The sequence below is a fragment of the Urocampus carinirostris genome, chromosome 16 (genome assembly GCF_059441175.1).
Source record: "Urocampus carinirostris isolate Australia breed hairy pipefish chromosome 16, RoL_Ucar_1.0, whole genome shotgun sequence".
NCBI classification, from domain to species: Eukaryota; Metazoa; Chordata; class Actinopteri; order Syngnathiformes; family Syngnathidae; genus Urocampus; species Urocampus carinirostris.
Window position 1 is genome coordinate 2,735,161 of NC_142364.1, and position 19,656 is coordinate 2,754,816.

The following is a 19,656-nucleotide window of genomic DNA, read 5'->3' on the forward strand; positions in this document are numbered from 1 at the left end:
GTCGAAAAATTAGAAAAAACACTAAGGGGTTAGTATGTCGAAAATGTCGAAAAAACACAAAGGGGTTAGTATGTCGTAAAAATAGAAAAAACACAAAGGGGTTAGTACGTCGTAAATGTGGAAAAAACTCAAAGGGGTTAGTATGTCGAAAATGTCGAAAAAACACAAAGGGGTTAGTATGTCGAAAATGTCGAAAAATCACAAAGGGGTTAGTATGTCGTAAATGTCGAAAAAACACAAAGGGGTTAGTATGTCGAAAACGGCGATAAAACACAAAGGGGTTAGTATGTCAAAAATATCAAAAAAACACAAAGGGGTTAGTATGTTGAAAAAATAGAAAAAACACAAAGGGGTTAGTATGTCGAAAATGTTGATAAAACACAAAGGGGTTAGTATGTTGAAAACGGCGATAAAACACAAAGGGTTTAGTATGTCGAAAACGGCGATAAAACACAAAGGGGTTAGTATGTCGAAAAAATAGAAAAAACACAAAGGGGTTAGTATGTCAAAAATTAGAAAAAACACAAAGGGGTTAGTATGTCGAAAATGGCGAAAAAACACAAAGGGTTTAGTATGTCGAAAATGTCGAAAAAACACAAAGGGGTTAGTATGTCGAAAACGTCGAAAAAACACAAAGGGGTTAGTATGTCAAAAATGTCGAAAAAACACAAAGGGGTTAGTATGTCGTAAATGTCGAAAAAACACAAAGGGGTTAGTATGTCGAAAAATTAGAAAAAACACAAAGGGGTTAGTATGTCGAAAATGTCGATAAAACACAAAGGGGTTAGTATGTCAAAAATATCGAAAAAACACAAAGGGGTTAGTATGTCAAAAATTAGAAAAAACACAAAGGGGTTAGTATGTCGAAAAAATAGAAAAAACACAAAGGGGTTAGTATGTCGAAAATGTCGAAAAAACACAAAGGGGTTAGTATGTCGAAAAATTAGAAAAAACACAAAGGGGTTAGTATGTCAAAAAATTAGAAAAAACACAAAGGGGTTAGTATGTCGAAAATGTCGAAAAAACACAAAGGGGTTAGTATGTCGAAAATGTCGAAAAAACACAAAGGGGTTAGTATGTCGTAAATGGCGAAAAAACACAAAGGGGTAGTATGTCGAAAAATTAGAAAAAACACAAAGGGTTTAGTATGTCGAAAATGTCGAAAAAACACAAAGGGGTTAGTATGTCAAAAATGTCGAAAAAACACAAAGGGGTTTGTATGTCGAAAATAACGAAAAAACACAAAGGGGTTAGTATGTCGAAAATGGCGAAAAAACACAAAGGGGTTAGTATGTCGAAAAAATAGAAAAAACAAAAAGGGGTTAGTATGGCGAAAATGGCGAAAAAACACAAAGGGGTTAGTATGTCGAAAAAATAGAAAAAACACAAAGGGGTTCGTATGTCGAAAACGGCGATAAAACACAAAGGGGTTAGTATGTCAAAAATATCAAAAAAACACAAAGGGGTTAGTATGTCGAAAAAATAGAAAAAACACAAAGGGGTTAGTATGGCGAAAATGGCGAAAAAACACAAAGGGGTTAGTATGTCGTAAATGGCGAAAAAACACAAAGGGGTTTGTATGTCGAAAATGTCGAAAAAACACAAAGGGGTTAGTATGTCGAAAATGTCGAAAAAACACAAAGGGGTTAGTATGTCAAAAATGTCGAAAAAACACAAAGGGGTTAGTAGGTCAAAAATGACGAAAAAACACAAAGGGGTTAGTATGTCGTAAATGTCGAAAAAACACAAAGGGGTTAGTATGTTGAAAATGTCGAAAAAACACAAAGGGGTTAGTATGTCGAAAATGTTGAAAAAACACAAAGGGGTTAGTATGTCAAAAATGTCGAAAAAAACACAAAGGGGTTAGTATGTCGAAAAATTTGAAAAAACACAAAGGGGTTAGTAAGTCGAAAATGTCGAAAAAACACAAAGGGGTTAGTATGTCGAAAATGTCGAAAAAACACAAAGGGGTTTGTATGTCGAAAATGTCGAAAAAACACAAAGGCGTTAGTATAACGAAAAAGTCGAAAAAACACAAAGGGGTTAGTATGTCGTAAATGTCGAAAAAACACAAAGGGGTTAGTATGTCGAAAAATTAGAAAAAACACTAAGGGGTTAGTATGTCGAAAATGTCGAAAAAACACAAAGGGGTTAGTATGTCGTAAAAATAGAAAAAACACAAAGGGGTTAGTACGTCGTAAATGTGGAAAAAACTCAAAGGGGTTAGTATGTCGAAAATGTCGAAAAAACACAAAGGGGTTAGTATGTCGAAAATGTCGAAAAATCACAAAGGGGTTAGTATGTCGTAAATGTCGAAAAAACACAAAGGGGTTAGTATGTCGAAAACGGCGATAAAACACAAAGGGGTTAGTATGTCAAAAATATCAAAAAAACACAAAGGGGTTAGTATGTTGAAAAAATAGAAAAAACACAAAGGGGTTAGTATGTCGAAAATGTTGATAAAACACAAATGGGGTTAGTATGTTGAAAACGGCGATAAAACACAAAGGGTTTAGTATGTCGAAAACGGCGATAAAACACAAAGGGGTTAGTATGTCGAAAAAATAGAAAAAACACAAAGGGGTTAGTATGTCAAAAATTAGAAAAAACACAAAGGGGTTAGTATGTCGAAAATGGCGAAAAAACACAAAGGGGTTAGTATGGCGAAAATGGCGAAAAAACACAAAGGGGTTAGTATGTCGAAAATGTCGAAAAAACACAAAGGGGTTAGTATGTCAAAAATGTCGAAAAAACACAAAGGGGTTAGTATGTCAAAAATATAGAAAAAACACAAAAGGGGTAATAAGTCAAAAAAATAGAAAAAACACAAAGGGGTTAGGGTTAGGTTTTTGATGCAATCTTACTTTCCCAAGGTCCCTCAAAAAAATTTTTTTGGGGTTCTTGGGAAACCAAGTCTTATTAGCACTGGCCATTCAGGAAATTGGAGCGTTTCTTGTCTTACCTGCGTTCGTTTAGTCCATCTGGGAAGAGAGTGTTTAATTTTCCTATCCAGCCTTTTTCTGCCCTACGTCTGTCTTTTTGAGTCCAGTTGCTATTTGTTTCTAGGCCCCATATTTGTAATGCCTGTAGTCCATGTCGAATGAAGTGTGCGACAAGATGTGTATTACTTTGTTTAAGGTTCTTAATGTTGTAAATGTGTTGTGCTAATCTACATCTGATAGAATTTCCTGTCTCTCCTATATATTTAATGTCACAGTGTTTACATTTTATGACATAAATACAGTTTTCTGTGGTGGGAGTGATTCTTTGTTTAATTAGGTAGTTTGTTTTTGTAATGGTGTTCCTAACTGTGGTGGCTTGTTTGTAGAATGTGGGCCCCTGCGTTTGTGTTATGTTGATTTCTGGTAATTTACTTTTTACTAAGTAATCTTTGAGATTTTTGTTTCTTTTAAAGGCTGAGATGATTTTGTAATCTTGGATTATGCCTGTGTTCTGTAGTGTCTGATTTATATTTCGTCTAATTTTTCTATTAGCAATTTGGCTAAATTCTGAGTAGGTACTAATTAGTGGGATAATTTTCTGTGTGTCTCGTTGCCCTGTGGTTAAAAATGTATTACGGACCTGCCAGAGGAAAGATCTTGAGTATCCTCTTGGTCTCAGTGCCTTGAAAAGGGTTTGGGTGGCCTTTTCAAAGTCCGTATCTTGCGAGCAGATTCTGTGGAATCTGAGCAACTGTGATTTTATTAAGCCTCTGTAGGTGTGCTTTGGATGAAGGCTGTTTTTGTGTAAGAGTGCATGTGTGTCTGTGTCTTTAAAGAAGGCCTTAGTGTCTAAAGTTTGTGTTTGAGTGAATGAGGGTCCCTTGTAAGTGGTTGTGTCTAGAAAATCTATCTGGTTGTCATTTGTGGAATGTTTGAGCGTAATTGTACTATGGTGTGTGTTGAGGATTTCTATGAATTGTTTGAATTCCTCTCTGCTATGTGTCCATGTTTCCCAAATGTCATCTAAGTACCTAAAATAATTGGTGGGAAGTTTGTCGCATGTTTCAAAAGCTGTTTCCTCCCAATGCGCCATGTAAATGTTAGCATAGGCAGGTGCAAATTTTTTGCCCATGGCTGTACCACTGATCTGTAAGTAGAATTCCTTGTTGAATTCAAAGTCATTCCTAGTGAGGTTAATTTCTAGTAGTTGTAGTAATTCTGTGTTTGGGCGTTTGTCGTCCGGGTATTTTTCCATCCAGCGCTTTACTGCTGTTAACCCTGCGACCGTGTTTATGTTTGTGTAGAGGCTATCTATGTCCATGGTAAATAAAATTGTGTCCTGCGTTATTTTAATCTGTTTTATTTTGTTTACGAAATCATATGTGTCTTTAATGTAGCTATTATGTTTTGTGGATAGTGGAATGAGGAAGTGGTCTATGTATTCCGCGATCCTGTAGGATTCTCTGCCGCAATCTGAGACAATTGGTCTTCCTGTCGGCACTTCATACGAAATAGTCCACGATAGTGGTGGTTTGTGTATTTTAGGTAGCAGGTAAAATCTACGGGGTCTGGCTTCCTCTTCCCCTATTAGGTAGCATTTTTGTTTTTTAGTTATATATTCATTTTCTAGAAGTGTTTGTAGGATATCTTCTATTTTCTGGGCTGTTTCTGGGTATATTGGTTTTGTTAATTTCTTATAATGTGACGTATTGTTTAATTGTCTGTGTGCTTCATATATATATTGTGTTCTGTCTAGGATAACTATTGCACTTCCCTTGTCCGCTGGTTTAATAACTATCTGTTTGTTGTTAGCCAATTGAAAGAGAGCCTCACATTCTCCTTTGCTAAGGTTATCTTTGTCTCTGTGAGACTGCGGGTTTAATGTGTTAATTAGGCTTTGGTTATCCTCAATCACTTGTGTTATTATGTTAGGGATTTGATTGTTGCTTGGTTCCCAATTAGATTTTGGTATGAAATGTTTTTGTTCTAAATCTTCTGACTTGTTGAAGAAGGCTGCTAATTTAAGCTTTCGGTGGAATTCTTGTAGTTCACCTCTCAGAATTTCCTTTTGCCTCCTCCTAATATCTACCGTGGGGACGAACGATAAGCCCTTTTCGAGTACATTAATCTGGTTTTGTGTAGGTGTGAAGTTCTGAGCTAGTAGAATGATGTTCTTATACCCCTCCCTATTTGGGTTTGTGGGGGTGTCTAGTTTAAATTGTGTAACCAGTGTTCCAACATATTTTCTGCCGTCTTACCTGTCCAGTGGATCCCGTCCTCGGTGGTGTGGAAGTCCCGTTCTGGGAGTTTTGGGAGGCATGGCATGTTCCTCGAGATGTGGTCATTGATTTCCTCCAGGTTGAGTTTATGGAGCTCTTCTAGTTGCTGTGAGTAGTTGATCAGCGGTATCCAGATTTCAGCTGCTGGGAAGGTGGCCTTGGTGTTTTTTACCATCATCTGGAGCTGTTTAACCGCTGTCTTCTTAGGTTGTTGCTCCCTGTTGTTTGTTCCAACCGACAGAATGACCCTCTGTACCTTGTAATTCCGTGGAGTTTTTTCTAGAAGATGTGCCATGTGGTAAAATGTTGCTCCGGGATAGCTGTCAATTTGGAGGTTCTCTCTGGAGTAGGATTCTATCCCCGAGAGATTGGAGTCTCCCAAAATTAGATTTGGTTTGACGGCTGTGAGTGTCCATTCCTGAATCTTCCGAGGTGTTCTTGGATGTCTGTTTGGGTGAAAGAGGCTGTGGCTGGGGTTGTGTGTGGTTAGGGTTGTAGAGACAGGATTGGAGGTTCGCGTGGGCCTCTGTGTTCTTTGTGGAAGTGGCTTGGGACACCTGTCGTCTTGTCGCCCAAAGGTTTCTTCTCCTCTTCCATTTTCCTGTCTCGGTGGTGTTCCCTGTGGTTCCGGGGGTCCCGTGGGACTCCCTGCCGTCCTCGTTCCCTCGGGCTCGGGTGTCTCCCTCAGTGGAGGTCCCCGAGGGAGACCGCAGGATCTGTCCAAAGGAGAGACAGTGTGGTCAAAATTGTCTCCACTTACCTGGGTCTGGTTCCGAGCTGTTGGTGTTCCTCGTGGCTTTGGGAGCCCCCTGGGTCTCCCCGTTGTCCTCGTCCCTTCGCGCTCGTCCGTCCCACTAGGTGAAGGCCACTGAACAGGACTGATAGGTGTCTCCCTCAGCGAAGGTCCCAGAGGGAGACCGCAGGATCTGTCTGAAGGAGAGATGGTGTGGTTAAAATTGTCTTTACTTACCTGGGTCTGGTTCCGAGCTGTTGGTGTTCCTTGTGGCTTTGGGAGCCCCCTGGGCCTCCCCGTTGCCCTCGTCCCTTCGCGCTCGTCCGTCCCCCTAGGTGAAGGCCACTGAACGGGACTGATAGGTTTCTCCCTCAGCGAAGGTCCCGAGGGAGACCGCAGGATCTGTCTGAAGGAGAGATAGTGTAGTTAAAATTGTCTTTACTTACCTGGTTTTGGTTCCGAGTCTCGGGAGCCCCCGGGGATTCCCCGTTGTCCTCGTCCCCTCGCGTTCGTTTGTCTCATTCAGTGGGGGCCACTCGTCCTGGTTCTGAGTTGTCGTAGTGTTGCTTCTTGTTTTTGTCGGAGGTGGGGGTGGTGGCGAATCTGTTAGGGCTGCAAATCTGTTGGTGGTGTAGAAAGATGTTAAGGGGTCCTCGGGTTGCGAGATTGGAGTTGTGTCTCTTCTGGCTTCCAGACTCCCGGTGGCCGTTTCTAGTGCGATTTCTACTGTGGAAGGATGTAATCGTCTGCCCAACTTTTTCTTAGCCCATCTAGTTGCCACCTCGAATGCCTCCAGCCAGTTGGTTAGCCGAATCCCCTCCAGTTTCCCGGTGCTTCCTCTCCCATTACGACATCTGGAACGAGGTAAGAAAATTTTGTCTTCACGCCAAAGACGGAAACAGAAAAAAATACTTTTTTATTGAGGCACGGGTGAAGGAATGAAGAGATTGTTTTGACAATCAGAATGCAAAACAAAATGCGATATGCAAATCAGTGTTTCGGGCTCCGTAAAAATAGCCTGATGAACAATTAAACTCTAGTGGTCTAGTTGTACAGGTGACACCCGATCCTATCTCATTATCATAAACCATGCTTAATTTTCTAATTTCTTTATTTTTCTACTATTGGAGTGAAGAGAAAATTGCTCTAAATACTATTCATTTATTCTTTTAGAACTTCACTCAGTGGTTACTGATTCGGCCAGCTGGTGGTGCTCACGATTTACCACCTGAATGAGTTCCCAAATAGTCTTTTTTTTTTTTTTTTTTGTGCCTGTAATTTTAAGAAGAAAGCAATTCTCACAACATTTAGTATTTTTAGCTTTAAGGTACAGATTTTTTTATTTGGATAATGATCGATCAGTCCAATAGAAAAATAGTATAGACGCACAAATAAATAATGCACGCGGTTTGATTCTTATGAACTACGATTTATTTACACGGCAAGGAAAATTAAATCAAAAGAAAGAACATAGGATATTGTTGACCCGAGAAACGCGCATATCTAATCAACAAAAGAGAAAGCGTGTGGGGGAAAATGGAGTCGGAGATGAATAGAGATGGCAACGTTGTCATTTCTTAGAGAAACGACGGATTCTTTATCGTGGTGCCTAATTTGAGAAATGTCTCTAACCCATGCGTATCAGGCTTCACAGCTACAGAAAACCCAGGAATGATCTTCTCCATTTCATGCCCAAATGACCTTAATGAACAAGGCCGGTTTTGTGAGTCGTCTCTGCCAGCGGCAGGAAGCGTTTGCCCTGTAGCCTGTCAAGGCTACTGGACTTCCTCACTGACAGACGTGAGGAGGGTGACGAGGACAGCAGAGAAAATCATCGGGACTTCTCTTCCCTCCATTCAGGACATTGGCCAGAAGCGCTGCCTATCCCAAGCTAAGAACATTATCAGGGACCCCTCTCACCCCCATCATGAACTGTTCACTCTGCTAGCCTCTGGGAAGAGGTACTGCAGTGTGCGGTGCAGGACCACCAGGTTCCACAATAGTCTTGTCCCCCTGGCCATTAGAATGTTAAATGGTCACTCAAACACATAGTAAATCTAAACTGCTGCTAATCTGTACATCTGTGGGTTCTGTTTGACTTTTTGCACTACTGGCAGTTCTTTATAGCTAGCCACTCCTTGCACATCTGTTTCTCTGCACTATCGTACTTACAGCGTTATTGTTACAGTGTTATTGTTCTGTTTACCCGACTTGTTTACCTGACTGCCCATTTTGCACATCTGGTTGGCTACTCCTCTTGCACTATTTGCGCTACTGTAAAATACTATACATAGCCATAATTATTTAGTATATTATTAGCACTCAATACTACAACTCAATACAACATTTTATCTATATCTGTACATTCAAGGAAACTGTGCGGGTCAGATGTATCGACATTTCGTTCTGTATACACGTGTACTAGAATGACAATAAAGTAGATCTGAATCGGAATCTGAAGTGAATAGCTCTTCTGGCAGAACACTGATCTCCCTGTTTTCCTCTTCAAATCCACAACATGTACAAGTCATTTTCCGCACTCTGAAGTTTTTTGACTTTGCAGATAGTCGATCGCGCATTGCGAACGTCCTTGGTGATTGAGGACGACCTCCGCTTTGAGATTTTCTTCAAGCGCCGTCTGCAGGCTTTGCTGCAGGAGGTCACCACAAACCGACTGGACTGGGATCTCATGTGAGAATTCACTTTGTTCCTTTCTTTGATAGCAATCCTCTTTTGGCATCTCTCATCTGCTTTTTCCAAATTAACAGGATGCAAATACTTGGATCCCTTGTTTTTCACGGTTAGTAGGGACCAGTACCCCATGCGATAAGCCCAAATCAGAAAAGTAGCCCCCGATACTCCCATTTTAGAACACCCTCTGTCCGCCCTCGCTCACAGCAATAGTTGGCTGCGGATAACAGATTGTGTCCCCGCAGGTGCTGCTCATTTAAGGGCAAACAGCTGCCATGCAACAATAGTCTACTAGGAATAATGGATCACGGCCCAAACAATGCAGTTCATTTTAGGTGGGCCACAACGGCACATTTCGGCAGCCTGAAGCTCTGCCCGACCCTGCTTTCAGCAATAGTGGATTAGGCGTAATGGATCATGGCTACAACTGCATTTCCAATCTTAGCTGGGCCAGAACAGCACACCGACAGAAAAAAGTGCCTTCTGCTGGTCCTCACTGGCAGCAATATGGGAGTGGGGACAAAGGGTGGGGGTTCATTTTACATGTAAATAACGGCAAAAAAAAAAAAGCCACAAGGCCAGAGGAAAATGCGCTGTTCTGGCCTGGGCTCTTAGCAATATGCCATGGGGGATAACGGATGCGGGAATATTTGATTTTGTGCAGTTACATCGGTCGCAAACGCATGCAAGTGGACCGTCCGGAGAAGTCTGTAGCGGGCGTACGCAACCTCGCTGAGGCCGACTATTCCTATTGGACGTTGGGCTACATGCTGTCGCTGGCGGGGGCCCGAAAGCTCCTAGGGGCCCGGCCCCTCAACAAAGTCATCCCCGTCGATGAGTTCCTCCCGGTCATGTATGACAAACATCCCGTGTGAGTAAAGCCCTACACTCTCTTGTCTATCTAGATCAGGAGCGTGCAGCATTTGGAATCGCAAGGGGCCCGCAATGGGCCCATCCTGGTGACCTGGACAATAGCTCTCATTTATGAATAACTATACATGCAGACATCTACATGTTACATTTTTTTAAAATCAATTCGAAATGATCACAATTAAAGCAAAATGCAGGTTTTGTGCGGGGCTTTAAATCCTCGCTTGAATTTGAATGCTGCGTTTTCAAGGTTTTAAAAGTTCTTGAATTTTTGGTGAATTACTTGTAAATGCTAGAATCTGTTGCCATCTTTCTCAGGTCAAGTGTTGGGCTCGGGTTAGGAGCTAGGGGTTCGAGCTTCCAATAAGGGTTTTACACTTATTTTATGATTCCAAAATTGGATTGTGGCTAGCCTCAGGAACTAAGGTTTAAGCTCCCTATTAGGGTAATAAACTGAATTTAGGGATATTAAATAGGGTTGGGCTACGGTTACAGCTAGAGTAAGGTGTAAGTGTAGGCTTAAGAACTCGGGTTTGAGCTCCATATTATGAATTTTGGGATTTACAGTTTGGAACAGGGTTAGGGCTAAAGTTTGAGCTGCAAGTTAAGGGTTTTAAACGGATATAAGGTTCCGAAATAAGGTTGAGGCTAAAGTAAGGGTTTAAAACTGAGGTTAATGCTCCCATTCTTTTGAGCTGCACTGGGTTTCTTCTCTTATTGGTACTGGAAAAATTGGGAAATGGGCTTGAATTTGGCCCAAAAAGGGTGTAAGATCACTGAAAATGATATATTAGGTCCCCTTAGGCAAATATGGTTTTGTTCATCGTGGACGTAGTTCAGTATATCAGGCGGCTTAGGTCGTCCAAAGATCTGAAAATAAGGGGTGTCTTTGGGGACGAAGGGTACGTCGTATGAGGTTCCTTCCTTTTGACAGTCTGTAGCTGGAAAGAATAGATTAGATGAGATCCAACTTTATTGTTATTGCACAAGTCACAAATACAAAGCAACAAAATGCAGTTTGCATCCAACTCGAAGTGCATAGCAGCGTATAAATATAAATATTTATGTATAAAAGTGCAGTAGCAAACTATATACAGTATATGGTTATGTAAGAAGGACACGGTCGCGCGATAAATATTATGTGGATAGTATGGAACAAGTATGTACGGATTAAAAGCAGGTTATTCACTATGAAAGGACTATAAAGATTTAAAGATTCAAATATGTAAGATTAAGAAAAGGAGAGTGGGCGTGTATTTGTTGTCACGAGGCGTGGCGACGTGGAAGGGATGACCGGACCAGAACGGAGGCAGGAGGCATGAAGGGAGAACGATCCATAAGTTTTATTTAATAAACTAAAAGTCGCCCAATACTCCGGGGCAAAACAGAACAATACAGAGTTCCTCCGGCACGAACTCAACAGGACATGGCATAACAGACTAAAACATGACAAGGCATAACAGACTAAAACAGGACAAGCATAACAGACCGGGATTGTGTATAAGAGTAATGAACCAGCAACCGCAGAGCCCACAATGCAGCCTTAAATAGCAGACCCACAATTAGTGGAACTGCTTCAGCTGTTGCCCAGAGGGCGGGGCAGACTGGTCACCAAGGCGACCGTGACATTTGTAGCAAAGAGATTGGCCCTATAGACGACAATTGCAGCACATGGCAGCCTAGCTAAAAGGGTCTTGCGCATCTGTAAGAGTCTATGGCTACAAGAAAGTTAAGAAGCAATTTTTCTTTCAGTTCCGACTATACGAAGCACTTCCCGGAGCGCAACCTCCGAGCCTTCTCGGCGGAGCCCCTGCTGGTTTACCCGACTCATTACACGGGGAACGAGGGCTACATCAGCGACACGGAGACCTCGGTGGTCTGGAACAATGAGACCAGTAAGACGGACTGGGACCGGGCCAATTCCAGAAAGACTCAAGAACAGGCCCTGATCAGCCCGCGGGCCCAGAATTCGGACGTCCCGCAGTCCCAACTGGATGACTGGAGCGCCCGAGACGAGTTGTGAGGCTTCGGGCACAGCGACGGACCGAACCGACGTGACGGACCGGACTGGGGCTTCCGTCGAAATTTCAACTGTCTGATTGACTATGAGAACCGGAGGTTTTTTTCTTTCACCTCGAAAAAAAAAATCCATTTTTTTTCTCATTCCAGTTTGAAAGCAAAAACCTATAGAAATAAAGCATCGCACACACCGAGAAGACGCTCGATTGAATGTCCAAAACGATTGTCGAGTCGAAAAAGATTCCGATGTTGCCGGCAGATACTGTACATTTTCTCATTTTAAGGATGATTATTTTTGTACTTTTCTTTTACAAAACAAAAAACACTTTCTTTTTGTCTTTCTAGTTTTATAATAATAATAATAACACATTGTATGTCGAAGCGCCTTTCAGGACACCTAAGGTCGCTGTACATATGAGTAAGACAGTAAAACAAGCAAGTCCTAAATAGCCAATTAAAAGGGGCAGTGTGTGAGGCATATGGTCAAGAATAGGCAAGTCTGAAAAGGTGAGTTTTGAGTTTTTTCAGCTTTTTAAACATTTTCCTCTTCATTTTCTTTTTCTCTTTGTGTCTGTTTTTATTTTTCGGTCCCTCTCTCTTTCTCGGTTTTCTGCCTCACTTTCTTCCATTCTTTCTCAATTTTTATTTCTTCTCTTTTTCTCTCTCTCTTTCCCCACTCTTTATTTTTCACACTCATTTTTCTCTTTCTTTCTCTCTTCCTGTCTCTGTCTCTCACTCTTTCAGTCTTTATTTCATTTCTCTCTTATTTTATTTTTCTTTCTCTTTATTTTTCTCTTTTTTGTTTATGTCTTTTATCTGTCCTTTTGTCTTTGACTGACAAGGATACATTGACAAACTAACTTACCTATTGTAAATCAGATAGTGCTTTGTTGGATTTCCTTCTCCAGTAAGGAAGTTATCCAGTGGTGTCAAAGTTTTTTGGCGCTGTTTGAGAATGTTTAATGATCATTTGCGCCAACTTTTTGCTTGGATAAAAATCCAGGTCATGGTAGAAGGCAGACATCACACTCGCATGCGTATTCTGATGAATCTCATTGGCCAAGAGAGACGGAAAGAATCCTTTAAGACTATACTTCTTACCATTCTTACCGCTCCTGCAACTATTGGTAGAAACAAGGAGTTACACTCCTGGCCTAAATGTGTTCAAAAAGTGAACCTAGCTGGATGTACTTGTGAAAAGAGCCACATCTGGCTCGCGAGCCATACCTTCCCGACCCCTGCTTACAAAATGTTGTTTTTGTCATAGCCCACCCTCCTAGTTTAAATGGGATTGTCATCCATTTGACTGCACACTTGACAACTCAAGTCGAGTCATTTTCCTTTTTTTGGCCCTTAATTACAAGAAGTCCCAAATGGCTGTACATAGAACAGACTATTATTACGCTATCCCCTGATCTAAAACCTACATGAGGGCATGGAAAAACTCAAGGGCATCGACAGACAGTACACAGACATCATCGAGACCAAATATTGGTCCTTCGAAAGCTATAGAATAGAAGTGTGTTTTAAGCCTAGATTTCAACCGTTCCACTGAGGTTGCAGATGGAATCTCAGAGGGTACCAGTACCTGCGGATTTGTTCTCGGCTCTTGGGATCACTAGCGAACCGGCATTTTCTGCGCAAAGGCAGGAACCTAGGGGTGGATTCAATCTGAAATATATGAGGGGGCAGGTCCATGCATCATTTTGTATAATACCAACAGAACCTTAAAGTCGCATCTTAAACATACAGGGAGCCAATGCTGTTTAGCCAAAATTGGGGTCATGTGATCAAACTTTCTTGTCTTAGTTAAAAGCCCCGCTGCAGCATTTTGTATCAGCTGCAGGCTCTTCATGCTAGACTTGGGGAGATCGGGAGTAGGGCTTGAATAATAATCTCAGCGTCGGAATGGGACAGCAAAGAACTCATTTCTGCAACACTGCGAATGCGGAAAAGAAGCCGTTTTAGTCATATTCGAAAGCAAAATAAAAAAGCCAAAAATGTAAAAAGAAAAAAAAGAGATCATCTAGAAGGGAATCAGCTCTCGACTGGCGGCGAGCCGGCCGGTAAAGCCGTTTCGTTCAAGAACGACACGACGGGCACCTGTTGCAAACAGACAAGACGCTTTTGATGCTTTTCTTTCATTCGGAGAGTGAGCGGGTTCCAAACGACTGCCCCAAATCATGAAAATCAAAAAGGTTTTTGAAACAGCTTGTTGGGCAACTAGCATGCATGCTAATTGCTCTTGTGATGACAGGGTGTCTTTGCAAGCCTCTTTTCCACTGCACGCTTTCCGCTCACGTGGCTTAGTACTTTTTGGAGTCTCCTTTTCCATGTCAAAGAAAAATATTTCTAGGTGTCACGTATACGGTAAACACAATTCAAAATGATCAAAAAGCGTATCTAATAGGGGGGAACAATTTTTGCAGGGGTGTAATGTAATTACCGATGTGTCTCAGGGGCTGTAAAATCAAATGACAATAGGAATATGCTGTTATGAATGCATGTCATGAATGTTAGGATGTTGTAACAACTCATTATTTTCTAGCCAAGAGGACATTTTTGTTAAAATTCTTGACTATTCTGAAGAGTTGTATTTTATAGTATTACATCAGTGATATTTTATAGTATTTCTGCAATCATATTTTTGTAGTATTCTCATAAAAGAATCTTTGTAGTATAGCTGTAGAATTTTCTTAGTATTGTATTACTGTAATTGTATTTCTGTAGTATTTCTGTCATAATACTTCTGTAGAAGTATGTTTTGGTAGTCTTTCTGTTTTAATATATCTGTAGCAGTACCTTGGTATGATAGTATAAATGTAGTGTTTTTGTATTTCTGTAGAATTATTTTTGAAGTATTTCCATACTAGTATTGTTGTTGTATTCCTTTAGTGTTTTTAAATATTACTGTAGTTTTTTTTTAATATTTCTGTCGTAAATATTCTGTAATTGTTTTTTTTCAATCATAGTATTTCTGTAGTATTTACATAGTCCTTTTATGATCCGAATGAAGACAAAATAATATATTAGGTCGGTTAGACCAGCTCGGCCGGAAGCGAGGCTTCGTATTTCCGGTCACGTGACGCTTCGCTCGGAGCGCGTCTTCATTCGTATTCAAACGCGAGCGTCTGAGCGGCGCATTTCGTCAGTCGCCATTGCAAGTCACCCCAAAAATTGCAACTTGAATTTTTTTTCCATTCGGCGGCGCATTTCGTCAGTCGCCATTGCAGGTCACCCAAAAAATTGCTACTTGATTTTTTTTTCCATTAGGCGATTCGTGAAGAACACAAAAAAATCTCAACAGGACGACTTTTGGTGAGTTTGTTTGGAAACTCTTTCCCCTTTCGAGTGTGACGCACTTGAACGAACGATGTTGCTCGGAGAAACGGCGGATAACGTTTCAAACGCATGTGAGATTGACTTTGAATGTTCGTCGTCTCTGTAGATGACATTTCTGTATTGTCGTCGTTTATTTTCTTTGTAAATGTGATCAATTGAACGATTATCTTGGGGCGACACGTTGCCGCCATTTCAGGTCCCGCAGTCCGATAACGTTGCTCGTAGAAACGAAAGGATAAAATTCAACTCATGTGAGATTTACTTTAAATATTTGTCGTCTCTGTTTTGTATCGTCGTTGTTTTTTTAAAAAATGTTTTGCACATCGTTCAGTTTCGACGTCAATGCCAGTGGCTTGGCGCAACAGTTGGCCGCCATTTCAGGTTCCTCTTGTAAGTGGCTTGGGGCGACATGTAAGACATTGTTGCTCATAGAAGCAGGGCCGATTTGAGTTTTAGAGCTTTAAGGGGTGCTGGGCACCCGGATCGAGGGTGGGCGACCTACGGCAAGACGAACACAAATGAATATTACAACAAATTCAACTACAAAAATACTGCATATACAGTATAATAATTACACTGAGGAAATGGTCTTTTAATACTACTGTAAAAACACTACAAAGTGCTATGAAATAAAAGTACAGTAATAAAAACACAACTGCAGATATAATATAAAAATACGACAATAATACCAAAAACAACTTCAGTATTACTACAGATGTACTATAACAGTTCTACGATAGAAAATACTACAAAATATGACAACAGAAATGATACAAAAAGACTTGTACATAAATATTACAACAGAAGTCCTACAACAATGCTACAGAAGGAAATAGTGTTATAATACTGGTGTAAAACACGACTAAATATTACAAAATAAAACTACAGTACTGCACTACGCAGAAATATTACAAACGGACTACTACAGAAGTATTAAAGGAATGCTTTTTTGAATACTGCATTGCACGCTTTATGAAAAAATACTTCAAACTTTTGATGACAATTATTTCAGAACAACTCAAGAGAGACCTAAACCTACCTACCTCGACCCGGACTCCTTGGAGCCAACGAGGGACATCGCCTGATCACTTCCACAACAAGGTGGCGCTACTCTAGGTAGGAATTGGATTCTTTCTTTCCTCCTGGCTGTGGATTGCACAACACATGCTCGTGGATTGTCTAAGTTGGAGGGCATTGGAATTTTTTTGTATTTTTTTTTGGGGGGGGATGATGGTTCGTACTAGCGGTTGAAATACTTGGAGAATGTTATAATGTTAATGTTGTGTTTTCATGGTTGGAAAGTAGAATTTTTGTTGTAACGGTGGTGCTTTTGTAGTATTATTGTAGTTGTATTTTTGTAACGTTTCTATTGTCATATATCAGCTTACCTGTCAACCTCCACAGTTCTATGCCCGTACAAACTGTCGTATTTTACCGCACCAAATACAAAATAATCGTACGCCGTATTTTTTCAAAATGGTGCATGATGGGAAATCCCCAGGTGGCAGACGCATGCGCACAGTAGCATCAAACCGCTCGCTTCGTTTGCAACGGAAAAAAAACGATACGGAGGATAGAGGCTTTCGCGGCGACCTGACTTGATTTGATATGTTGTTTCGTGATAGTCAGTGTATACCCATTATTGACAAATTTTCCATACAGATTTTCTTGTACGTCGTACACGTCTTAAAATGCATAATAAACGTACTTTGTATGACAAAAACGTACAGGTTGACAAGTTTGTATTAGTAATTGTTTTGTTTTATATTTTTTTGTGCAGTATTTCGGTTGTTTTTTTAGTAGTATAATTGTTTTATTTATTTAATATTTCTCTCATAGTATTTTTGTAGCATTTCCATTGTAATCATTCTGTAGTAGTGTTTTTGTGTTTCAGTATAACTGTAGTGCTATTTTTGTTAGTGTTTCTGTAGTAGTCTCTTGTATTATAGTATTACTCTAGTGTAATTTTTGTCAGTTGTGTTTCCCCCACCCCTGATCTAGCGTATTGCTGCGCCGCTTTTCTGTATTTGCGATTGGTGTCGCTTTAGCTCCCTCTTGTGGTCACTTGAGTCAAGTGTCAGGCTTTTCAATGCATCCACGTCTCATTTGTTGAACACAAGTGTCTTTTCCAGGTAAAGCAAAGTCTTCTTTGTAAGTTGTATCGACATTAAAGTCTCAATGATAGATTACATGCACAAATTGCAGGCAAACTTAAAAATTGTCTGCATAAAAGTAGAAAGAATACAAGCGCACTCTAAGTAACGCGAAAATGATGATATGGCGCGCCCTGGTGGTCATTCTTGGTAAGTGTAATGTGGTTTTATTTGTACTGGATATGGCTCCGTTGTTAGGGCTAAGGTTTTTGGTTGTGGTGATAGGTTTAAGGTTATGGTTTAGGGATTTGGGTTAGGGTTTCTCTGTATTTGTGATTGGTGTCGCTTTAGCTCCCTCTTGTGGTCACATGAAATAATGCATCCACGTCTAAGCTGTCGCTTTAGCTCCCTCTTGTGGTCATTTGTAATAATGCATCCACTTCTAGGCTGTCGCTTTAGCTCCCTCTTGTGGTCACTTGAAATTATGCATCCACGTCTAGGCTGTCGCTTTAGCTCCCTCTTGTGGTCACTTGAAATAATGCATCAACGTCTAGGCTGTCGCTTTAGCGCTCTCTTGTGGTCACTTGAAATAAAGCATCCACATTTAGGCTGTCACTTTAGCTCCCTCTTGTGGTCACTTGAGTAAAGTGTCATGCCTTTTAATGCAGACACGTCTCATTTGCGAAAATGATTATATGGCTTGCCCTGTGGGTTAGGTTTAGGGTTTGGGGGTAGGGGTTAGGGTTAGGGTTAGAGGGTTAGGGTTAGAGGGTTAGGGTTAGAGGGTTAGGGTTAGAGGGTGAGGGTTAGGGTTAGGGTTAGGGTTAGGTTAGGAAGCAATCTTACTTTCTTAAGGTCCCCCCAAAAAATTTTTTTGGAAGGTCCTTGGGAAACTAAGTTTCTGCACTCGCCATCCAGGAAGCTGGAGCGTTTCTCACCTGCGTTCGTTTAGTCCATCTGGGAAAAGAGTGTTAAGTCTTTCTATCCAGTGTCTTTCTGCCTTGCGTCTTTCCCTTTGATTCTAATTGCTATTTGTTTGCAGGCCCCATATTTCTAAAGCCTGTAGTCCATGTTGAATGAAGTGGGCGACAAGATGTGTATTATTTTGTCTAATGTTCCTAATGTTGTAAATGTGTTGTGCTAGTCTACATCTGATAGAATTTCCTGTCTCTCCTATATATTTAATGTCACAGTGTTTACACTTTATGACATATATACAGTTTTCGGTAGTAGGTGTGATTGTTTGTTTAATTAGGTAGTTTGTGTTGGTGACGGTGTTCCTAACTGTGGTGGCTTGTTTGTAGAATGTGGGGCCCTGCGTTTGTGTTATGTTGATTTCTGGTAATTTACTTTTTACTAAGTAGTCTTTTAGGTTTTTGTTTCTTTTAAAGGCTGAGATGATTTTGTAATCTTGGATTATGTCTGTGTTCTGTAGTGTCTGGTTTATATTTTGTCTAATTTTTCTATTAGCATTTTGGCTAAATTCTGAGTAGGTACTTATTAGGGGGATAATTTTCTGTGTGTCCCGTTGCCCTGTGGCTAAAAATGTTTTACGGACTTGCCTGAGGAACGATCTAGAGTATCCTCTTGGTCGCAGTGCCTTGAAAAGGGTTTGGGTGGCTTTTTCAAAGTCCGTACGTTGCGAGCAGATTCTGTGGAATCTGAGCAACTGTGATTTTATTAAGCCTCTGTAGGTGTGCTTTGGATGAAGGCTGTTTTTGTGTAAGAGTGCATGTGTGTCTGTGTCTTTAAAGAAGACCTTTGTGTCTAAAGTTTGTGTTTGAGTGAATGAGGGTCCCTTATAAGTAGTTGTGTCTAGAAACTCTATCTGGTGGTCATTTGTGGAGTGTTTGACCGTAATTGTACTATGGTGTGTGTTGAGCATTTCTATGAATTTTTGAAATTCTTCTTTGCTATGTGTCCACGTTCCCCAAATGTCATCTAAGTACCTAAAATAATTGGTGGGTAGTTTGTCGCATTTTTCAAAAGCTGTTTCCTCCCAATGCGCCATGTAAATGTTAGCATAGGCAGGTGCAAATTTTTTGCCCATGGCTGTACCACTGATCTGTAAGTAGAATTCCTTGTTGAATTCAAAGTCATTCCTAGTGAGGTTAATTTCTAGTAGTTGTAGTAATTCTGTGTTTGGGCGTTTGTCGTCCGGGTATTTTTCCATCCAGCGCTTTACTGCTGTTAACCCTGCGACCGTGTTTATGTTTGTGTAGAGGCTATCTATGTCTATGGTAAATAAGATTGTTTCCTGCGTTATTTTAATCTGTTTTATTTTGTTTACGAAATCATATGTATCTTTAATGTAGCTATTATGTTTTGTGGATAGTGGAGTGAGAAAGTGGTCTATGTATTCCGCGATCCTGTAGGATTCGCTGCCACAGTCTGAGACGATAGGTCTTCCTGTCGGCACTTCATACGGAATAGTCCACGTTAGTGGTGATTTGTGTATTTTAGGTAGCAGGTAAAATCTACGGGGTCTGGCTTCCTCTTCCCCTATTAGGTAGCGTTTTTGTTTTTTAGTTATATATTCATTTTCTAGAAGTGTTTGTAGGATATCTTCTATTTTCTGGGCTGTTTCTGGGTATATTGGTTTTGTTAATTTCTCATAATGTGACGTATTGTTTAATTGTCTGTGTGCTTCATATATATATTGTGTTCTGTCTAGGATAACTATTGCA

The 19,656-nt window shown here is 40.6% G+C and overlaps 2 protein-coding genes across 2 annotated transcripts in view; one reads left to right on the top strand and one right to left on the bottom strand.

Moving 5' to 3' along the window:
* The first annotated feature begins 6,740 nt into the window (after positions 1-6,740).
* Positions 6,741-11,781, top strand: LOC148349981 (procollagen galactosyltransferase 1-like). The gene is made up of 4 exons (XM_088319979.1): positions 6,741-6,818; positions 8,518-8,645; positions 9,310-9,516; positions 11,268-11,781. Exons 1-4 carry the CDS (start codon positions 6,741-6,743, stop codon positions 11,536-11,538), a joined length of 684 nt encoding a protein of 227 aa, XP_088176105.1. The 3' UTR covers positions 11,539-11,781.
* A 1,790-nt stretch (positions 11,782-13,571) lies between these two features.
* Positions 13,572-19,656, bottom strand: part of LOC148349982 (uncharacterized) — a 56,735-nt gene continuing 50,650 nt past the window's right edge. Inside the window, exons 2-3 of the mRNA XM_088319981.1 lie at positions 18,528-19,555; positions 13,572-13,637 (exon numbers count right to left, since the gene is read on the bottom strand). Of these exons, the coding sequence (XP_088176107.1) occupies positions 13,572-13,637; positions 18,528-19,555 (1,094 nt within the window). The remainder of the gene's footprint in view (positions 13,638-18,527; positions 19,556-19,656) is intronic.